General features: G+C 29.5%; 1 protein-coding gene across 1 annotated transcript; it reads left to right on the top strand.

Annotated features, from left to right (window-relative positions):
- The first annotated feature begins 2,078 nt into the window (after positions 1 to 2,078).
- On the top strand, positions 2,079 to 4,380 carry LOC130969290 (RING-box protein 1a). The gene is made up of 5 exons (XM_057894949.1): positions 2,079 to 2,324; positions 2,422 to 2,472; positions 2,550 to 2,609; positions 3,949 to 4,020; positions 4,125 to 4,380. The coding sequence occupies exons 1-5, from the start codon at positions 2,192 to 2,194 to the stop codon at positions 4,160 to 4,162; spliced, it is 354 nt and encodes a 117-aa protein (XP_057750932.1). The 5' UTR covers positions 2,079 to 2,191; the 3' UTR covers positions 4,163 to 4,380.
- Positions 4,381 to 9,465: the final 5,085 nt, after the last annotated feature.

The raw sequence follows: 9,465 nt of genomic DNA, 5'->3' as shown, positions 1-9,465 counted from the left end.
AAAAAATATTTATACTACTAACTCATTTGTGCAAGTATTACAGGAAAAGACCTTAACGGATCATAATATTAGACACAAAACAAGTGGAATCCGGAAATGACTAGTTCTCCCTCGAGTTGAGTTGTTTACTTAGTTTGTGCTAGTAGGCTGGGTTAATACAAAGGATCGACTAAGTAGATTGAATATCGTTGAACAGAGTGATAATATTTTTGTTATGTGTAATAAGGAAGTTGAATCTATGCAATATTTGTTTGTTACTTGTGAGTATGCTTGGCTGGTGTGGTGCACATGGATTACTGATGTGGAACGTGCTTGGAGCATCCCAGGTACAATAGAAGAACATTTTAAAAGTTGGAGGACATTGTCTTTAAAAAAAGACTTCCGCAAAAAATAGTTAGTTGGCTTCTTTTCAGTTATATGGAATATCTAGATATGTAGAAATGAAGTCATCTTTCAAAACAAGGCAACGGATATGGTAGATTCTGTTGCTAGGTTGTTTTGTTGTTCTAAAGAATGGTGTGATAGCTAACTCATATTGTTGATGGCTATGTCGGTAGGGGTGGCAATACTACCCGAATTCGCGGGTACCCACCCTGCCCCTACCCGCTTGGGCGAGTAATTACCCGCCCCCGCATTGGGGCGGGTTTAGGTTAAACACGTCCCTACCTGCCTCGGTATATATAATATATATAAAAAAATTAGTAAAATGATTAATTATATTGTATTATATTTAAATTTTTATTTTAATTTATGTTATGTTTATAATGATGGTTATATAAATTTTAAATTTTAATTTTATTTGTTAGATTTTAATAATTATAGGGGCGAGTAGGGGGCGGGTATCAACAGGGACGAAACAGGATTTAACATTTTACTACTCGCAAGTAGATGTGATGTGGGTTCAATGGGAGTTATTGTAGGGTGGGACGGGATCAGGTAGGGCAAAAACCTGTTCCTACCTGCCCCATTGCCACTCCAATATGTCAGAGATGACATAAGAGTTGCTTTAGTTTTTTTTTTTTTTTTTGACAATTATATGCTCCACTTTATGTATTGAACTTGTTCTTTCTTTCAAAAAAAATTATGCCTCCTCTTTTTCTGGTACTTTTTCTTTAAATTTTGGATATTGTTGTTTTTTTTGTTGGACTTGATATTGTTGTTAAAGTAACTGGTATTCCCTAATATCAGACCCACGGACCATGTGAGCCCAACCCATTTAATCACCATACACATACTCATACAAAGTACACAATACAATATAGGTCAAGAAACATGTCACGAAAACCAAAGGTCTAAAAAAGAGCCTACCAAAAAAAGGCTCCAGAAGAGAAAGATATGCGAATTCGTAAATAGATTAAATGGGTCACCAAAAAAAACATTTAATTTTATGTACTCTCAAATATTATAATTAACTTTACAGAGTTGTGTCCCTTCGGGGACATCCGATAAAACTTTACAGAGTTGCAGCATAACCAAATAATTTTAATAACTAAATTTAATTAAGTTAATTTAATAAGTTATTGACACAATAAAAAATCATATAAAATGAATTAATTAAATTTAATTATAAAAATAACTTATTTATCCTATTTTTTTATACATAACTGCTAAAAACAACATAATAATTAGGTTTTAAATTTATTATATAAAAAATTATTTAAATACATCCGTCTAATTAAATAATTTTAAAAAATTCTTTATATTTCGTTAAAATTAAACTCTCAGTATTTAAAATTTGTTTGAATGTTGTTATTATAAAAAGATATTTTTTAATAATTTTTTTAAACTTTTTTTATAAAAATAAAAATAATTTTATGTTTAAATATTTTATATTAAAAAATTATTTATTTATTAACTATATTTTGATAAAATAAAATAAAAATATTTATTTATTTATTTATTTATTATATAAATTAAGAAAAACCTTTTTAAAAAAATATAAATTATAACTTTTAAAAAATATATATTTTTTAATATTTTTATTTTTTATTGTTAAAATTTATTAAATACATTAAAAAAAAAATTTTTTATGAATTTAATAGCTACCAAACAAACATTTAAAAAACACAAACATACGATTACACGGAGCCTTCGACCGTAGATTCTGTTGCAAAAAAGTTCGAGAAACAACTCAAATAGAAACTCATCCCGGTCACAGCACAGTCCAGAATTCAGAGAAAGAAAGAGATTAATGGCGACACTTGATTCCGATGTTCCTATGGTCCCCGCCGGCGAGCCCTCCAGCAGCGCCGCCGGCCCTTCCACCAAGAAGCCCAAGCGCTTCGAGATCAAGAAGTGGAACGCCGTTGCTCTATGGGCTTGGGGTTCGTTTTCCTTAAACCCTAACTTTTCCTTTTTTTTTGTACGTTTATCTCGCACTTTGAAATTATCAATATCAAGCGCTTCTGTTATTGGTTGCAGATATTGTTGTGGATAACTGTGCCATCTGCAGAAACCACATCATGGATCTCTGTAAGTTTCTTCTTTCACTTCAACTACTTCGATTTATGATCTTTCACTTCTAAAATATTTTTGTTTGGTGGTTTTAGGTATCGAGTGCCAAGCTAATCAAGCTAGTGCCACTAGCGAGGAATGCACTGTGGCTTGGGGTAATGTTTCCGTACCATACTCTCATCTTGTTCTTCCTGTTTTAAACATTAATTGCTGATTCAGTGTGAAATAATGTTTTCTCCGCTCATCTTAGGGTTTATGTTAGATCAGATTGAGTGAATCTTATCATACAAATAAGCTATACTGTTAAAGTAAGCTAGTGTTCAGTTAGTTTGGTTAGTTTTGTAAGTTTATACATAAGCTGATACAGTTATGTGTCATGAATATTCCTCAAATCGAATTAACTGAAGTAGTTTTCGGAATTGAAATGCCAAGGAAAAAGAAACAGCTTTTGATTTTTGATACAGTGATGTGTCATGAGTATTCCTCAAATCTAATTCTGCTGTTTTCGTTTAATTCCAAAGGTGTGGATTGTGATGGCCACTTAGGCTGGGATGTAAGCTTAACTGAGTTAGTCTTCAAAATACTTGATCTTCCTCTATTTTATCTATTTGACTGAAGTAATTCATCTTTTGGTGCATCGATATTGAGGGCATATACATTCAAAGATTTCATTTAAAAGAAATAAACTTGTATCTCTTTATAGGAAGTTAGGAACTGATATTATCAGTGACATCCCTAAAGTTGAACAATAAACATATTGGCATGCTTCATGGAAAGTACGTTGCATTTTTCTGACCTTCCAACCGATGGCAATAGTAACAATTGTTACTGAGGCATCATAGTTGTATGTTGTTTTTTTTTTTATCAAGGTATGCAATGCATACTTGATTATAATAGTGTCCATATCCTCTATCATTCTACTGGTATGAGATAACGGCTTTGAATGGTTGATAATTTATCATTCATCCTTTGCCTAAAAATAAAAGGAAAGTCATCCTTCATCTTTAAAGTTTGAACCAAAATATCAAATTTTCTGTTTCAAATGCATTTTGAAGTTAGTTGCATGTCCTTGATAGCCATGGCTTGGAGCCTTAGACTATGAGAAATTGAGAATTTACTGTTTTGATTGCCTTTCTATGCTTGTCCATTGGTTTCTTTACCTTCTACATGTTATTGTTATTGTGCAGATGCACCAGTTATTTTTTAACAGATGTTTGCTTTTAAAATATTTCTCTTCAGAGGTATAATCTCGCAGTTTGCTAACTGTGGATGTACTTTTTGGCTATGCAATTTGATTGGATATACCTCCGCAAAAATATTATGCCTTAGAGTTTTTTCTCCCATCTTTTGGGTCGAACAATCAGGGTTTTATAGAATTATTGATGGGCCATTCTGTTATCATGTTTGTCTCTCTAGTCTGTTATTGTTCTGCTTAGCATATGAAGAGTTACTCATAATGTTGCTTGCTCTGGCTTTAACTCTCACTTTATACAGGGGTTTGTAACCATGCTTTTCACTTCCATTGCATTAGTCGATGGCTCAAGACCCGTCAAGTATGTCCTCTAGGTATGTGGGTCTAATTATTTTTACCCTATATGTTTGTTCTGCTATGGAACTCAAAAACTGCACCTCTTGCTGAATGCTGACCTTATCTTTCTGTTCTGGTACAGATAACAGTGAGTGGGAATTTCAGAAATATGGTCACTAGAAGCCTTGTCATGCTTGAGTTCCATGGACATATATGGACCATCTATCCTTAGTTTTTGAATATTTACATCTCCTGTCTGCTATTTTATTTTGCTTGTTCACTTGATATATTATCTCAAGAAAGCCATTTGTCTAATGGAATTTGGTCTACTTGGACGGATAAGCATGTAAAGCTGATTAATGTGAGTAATGCTATACTGCATTATACCTTTCAATGAAGAGGGAAGATTGCTTCTTTTATAATAGAAAGAGTTGCAAAAAATAAAATAAAATAATAAATCATGTGCAATACACGTTCTCTACAAATTTATTGAAAATCTTCTTACTTTATCAAATTTTACTCTTCACCAAAGAATTTCCCAGTAATGTTAATATTTATGCAATTCACTTACTCAAATTTCCTTGTTTGTTATTTTCTGTTGGCTTGCATTTTAGTCTCCCTACTTATGCATCAATTTTTATTCTCATTCTAGCATGTTTGCACTGTCAGTTAGTACCATATGCTCTATGCATAGATAGTTTCTTATGATCTTTTTCTCGTGGAGGTATAACGTTTATACTTTTTTGCTCTCAAACGTTGAATGCACCTTCTTCAGTTCGATTGTTGTGTTGATGATTGTTCTCCAATTTTTCTGCGGGGTCTTAGACTCTGAAAGTGCTTTCACAAGATCTTTGAAAATGCTTCGACGTGTTACCAGTGAGGGACATTTTCATCATAACTAACATTACTTCACACATTTTTTTTAACTAATAAAAAGGAAACGGAAAGATGAATTTCATTCATTTGCTTTATAAGTTGGGCGATGTTACATATAATCTCTATTGATTTGTAAGATTATATGCAAATTTCTCTTGAAAATTGATGATATTATATTCAATAGTCAATTTTCTTTTTCTTTAAGAAAAGTATGATATTGATATTTTATAAGAGGTGTAATAGTGGGTTTTTAAGGAAGTTGAGATCAATTTTACTAAAACTTAAGAGAAGACCAGTATATCAGGGCTTATGTTTAGTTTCTAAGCTATAAGAGAGTTAAATAAGCATGTAAACTGAAATGTCGGGGGGTTTGAAAGTTGGAAGTGCTTCTGTAGACTCTATCCATTTGAATATACAATTCACTTTTATTTTTAAGTATACTATAAAATTAGAATCAATGTAAATATACCAAAGTATATTGATTTCTATTGTATCAAAAAGGTGTAAGTGATTCATATTATTTAACTATTTTATGTTTAAATACACTAATTTTTAGTATGCCAAAAGTAAAAGTGATTTATATTTTGATATTGTAAATAAGCACTATCAATAGAGTTAAAGGCTAATCCAGACAAAAGTTGAAGCGCACCTCAGTTCACATGTAAAACTTACCTGTACTAAATTTTTTTGGATTGTTTTGTACTCTTTTAGATTAAATTTGCGTGTTTTGTGGTTAACAATAAGAAGAATTAAAACGAGATAAATATCTTTTGTTTTTGTTTTTTTTTTTAAATAAGGTATTGCTAATTTGCTTTTTTAATAATTTTTTTAAAAAACTCTATCCAAATAAATTTTAAATTAAATAAAAATATTTTATTAAAAAAATACTTTTTCACTAAAAAAAAAAACTAATACAAACTAACACTTAATATTTTGATATTGGTTGTAGTTTAATTTTGTTTAAAAAAAAAATCTCACATTCTTCTATGTTACAGGCATTATTGGTGAATCTCATCATCATCCTAATCTTTGATTTTTTTTAAAAAATAAAAAATAAAAAAAACTGCGCTAGATTCAGATGTCTTAAACTCTTAGTTAGGCATAATTCCATATTGTAACTCTAAGCAAATCAAGAAGCTCTAATAGCCAATAAAATCTTGCGTATATATATATATATATATATATATATATATATATATATATATATATATATATATATATATATATATATATATATATATATATATGTATCTAACTTAGTTAATTAAGAGCAGTTCTTTTTGCTAGGTACCTATGCTACATGGTCCCTAAGTTGAATTACCAGAGGTTTAGGTAGAGTAGTGCCCGTTATAAACTTATAATATGATGAAGTAGTCAAATTTCTACACTTGCTTTCTCATTCTGCTTAATTGTATTTGATTTTGGTCCCAGCTACTTAAATTATATTTTGATTGAAAGGCGATTACTCTTGATAATGAAAATGACTTCGGACTAAATATAATTAGATTATTTGTTTTCTGTTAAGAACTTAATATAAAATAAGAAATTATTTCGCTAATAATTACTACTACAAATTGTTCTGGGGCTCATTCATCGTTAAAATTGAGGTCAGCACTAATATGGATATAATTAATTCGTTTTTGACAAGCTGATTTTACTGATAATCAAATCGTTGGTAAAGTTGAAAGAACATTGATAAGGCAAGGGTTGGGAAAGAAGAAACACGAACACAAAGTGTGTTTTTTTCTTGAAGAGGAAGGAGACACTAAATTATTGTTATTGTTCATGAATTGTTGAATTGTTCAAATTGATTTTTTTTTTCGGTATTCAGGAATTGAAGGAGCGTTTCAAGAAGTTGAAGAAGATGAAAAGGAAGATAATTTAAAAATTTAGTGATTTTAATAGAATCAATAAAATTTTACGTATGAATAATTTTATTAACTGAAATTTATCTTTGATGAATATAAGATGAATGTAATTCTTTTAGGTATAAGATGAATATAAGATGAATATAACTGATTCAACTGTGACTCAATTAAAATAATTATTTTATAATCAAATAATAAATAAATATATTAAAATAAATTATAGTTTATTATAAATTTTAAAATATCATCTAAATTTAAAGTATTACATCAATTATAATGTTATAATTTTATTTAAATACAAACTTTAAAGTCAAATAAAAAATACAACCAATAAAATGTTGACATAAAATTATTCATTAATCATTAAAATTTGTAAAAACTTAAAATCATCTTTACTTTCATTTCTACTGATTGGACCAAAAGAATCAAGTGATGTATAATAAGGCGTATTACTAGTACTACTATCATCATCACTTAAAAATCAGCATCAATATCATCAAATAAAATATACAACACGTTTTTAACAAGTTAAAAATTAAAATCATTTTAATAAATTATCAGAAAATAAATTATAATACTCACTTACTAAGTCTTTAAGGTAGCATTTATTTTGAGGTATTGGGACGAAAACTGAAAAATTAAAACTCAGTATCATGTTTATTGATTCAGAGATTGGTACTAAAATTTCAGTCTTTATCCCAAAATTTCAATATTTCAGTACTTCCAAATAGTGAGAATACAAGAAACTGAAATTTTTAAAGACGGAGACTGAAACTTTAATAACATTTTATGTCTAAAATATCTTATTTCAATTAATTAATTCCAACTTTACCATTTAACTTTATTCTTATTTCAGTCTCTGTCTTCTATTTTATAACAAACACAATTTTAAAATTTATTTCGATCTCTGTCTCTTAGTCTTAATCTCGGTTTCTCTTCCAAATGCTACTTAATATTATTAGAAAAATCAGACTATTTTTTAGAGGACGTTGACCAGATGGAGGCTTTTTCTTTACTGCGTTGGAGTATTTTTCTTTATTACTTAATATTATTAGAAAAATCAGATTATTTTTTAGAGGACGTCGACCAGATGGAAGCTTTTTCTTTACTGCGTTCGAGTATTTCTCTTCTCAGCGTTGTGCGTTGTTCAACGACTAAATCCCCATTTTGGTCCCTGAGATTCACGCGATTACTCATTTTGGTCTTCAAAATTCAAAATTACCTATATTGGTCTTTCAGATTCAAGTTCGGGCACCAATGTGGTCCCTAGACTATTTTCAGGGATGATAAGACAAACGAAGTGCTAAGATGATACCCTCCCTACCACGTTGGATGCTGCAACGGCTAGCTGACGTGGCAAGAGTTGTATTTGTATCCAATTTAGTCTCTGAAACCCTAATTATCTTATTATTTATCTAAGTTATAATAACAAAATTTTAACAAGGGGGGACTAAATTGGATACAAATACAACTCTTGCCACATCAACTAGTCGTTACAGCGTCCAACGTGACAGGAAGAGTATCATTTCAACACTCCATTTGTCTAATCATCACCGAAAAGAGTCGAGAGACCATATGGTGCCCAAACTTGAATCTGGAGGACCAGTATGTGTAATTTTAAATTTCGGAGATCAAAATAAGTAATCGCGTAAATCTCATGGACTAAAATGAGAATTTAGTCGTTGTTCAACAGAAAGACTAAAAAGAGAGAGCTGAGGGAGAATCAAAATTTAAATTTTCATATATTTTTCTTTAATTTTCAAAACAATATTATTTAAAGCATCTTTTAAAATATCGGTTGTGTCTCTATTAAATTGGATCGACTTGTTTCCCACTAGTTTAACAGTTCTGGGTCAATTTTTGGAGGAGGTAATTTTTTTGGTTGTCCGATTCGCTACGGCCATTAGTTTTCAATTTGATTGATTTGATCAACCTGTTGCAACTTAGCTAGAATAACTTAGGTGTAATTAAATTAACGTTAAGTTAATAGTTGAGAGTTGTTAGATAAAAATTTAGTCAAATCATCTAATAGTTTTTAGTTATCAACTTCACATAAAGTCGACTGTATCTAAATTTTCACCTAGAACTTATTATCAAAATTTTATTTTTACGGACATTTATGTTAATGTTAAAGGAAATTCTATAGTGTTTATTAATTGTTGTCTAACTTATTTTTTGTGATAAATTTTAAATTTTTAAAAATAATTTATTTTTATATCTTTTAAATTAAATATTAATTTTTAACTTTTTCTTAATAAATAAACACTACTTTTTAGCATTCACCGTATGTTAAATGGTAGTTTATTCTATATATAATTTTTTTTTTCAAAAAAAGGTGTTGAAGGCAGCACAGCAATAAGGTCAACTCCTCCCGGCTTAAAGTCTAGAGAATTGTTTTGTTTTTCTATGCACGTTCTCTCTTTAATTTGGGATGTTTCAAGTTTCAACCGTCGCTTTAACGTCCTCAACAGACTATGGCCCACCCCAAAAGATTCTCTAAACTCTAGTATGCCTTTGCCTTTCTCATCATATTGAGGTGGCTCAATGTCATCTTTTCATTCATCTTCCATTCTTCTATATTAGACACTTATTAAAAAAATTTATTAAATTATTCAAAGGAATAATTTACATGTAAAAGATAAAAATTATAAAATAACTTAAGATATTTAACTAAATTAGTTAAGATAATGTGTCAATATTTTAATAATTAGGTTATATATATATATATATATATTTATA

Source organism: Arachis stenosperma, chromosome 3 (genome assembly GCF_014773155.1).
Source record: "Arachis stenosperma cultivar V10309 chromosome 3, arast.V10309.gnm1.PFL2, whole genome shotgun sequence".
Classification (NCBI taxonomy): Eukaryota; Viridiplantae; Streptophyta; class Magnoliopsida; order Fabales; family Fabaceae; genus Arachis; species Arachis stenosperma.
This window is presented reverse-complemented; position numbering and strand designations above follow the sequence as displayed.

Excerpts from the sequence above, each read along its gene's own strand:
- LOC130969290 (XM_057894949.1), top strand. The coding sequence starts at position 2,192 with ATGGCGACACTTGATTCCGATGTTCCTATGGTCCCCGCCGGCGAGCCC. Across the intron at positions 2,473-2,549 it reads AAACCACATCATGGATCTCT|GTATCGAGTGCCAAGCTAAT; the intron begins GTAAGTTTCTTC and ends TGGTGGTTTTAG. Across the intron at positions 4,021-4,124 it reads CCGTCAAGTATGTCCTCTAG|ATAACAGTGAGTGGGAATTT; the intron begins GTATGTGGGTCT and ends GTTCTGGTACAG.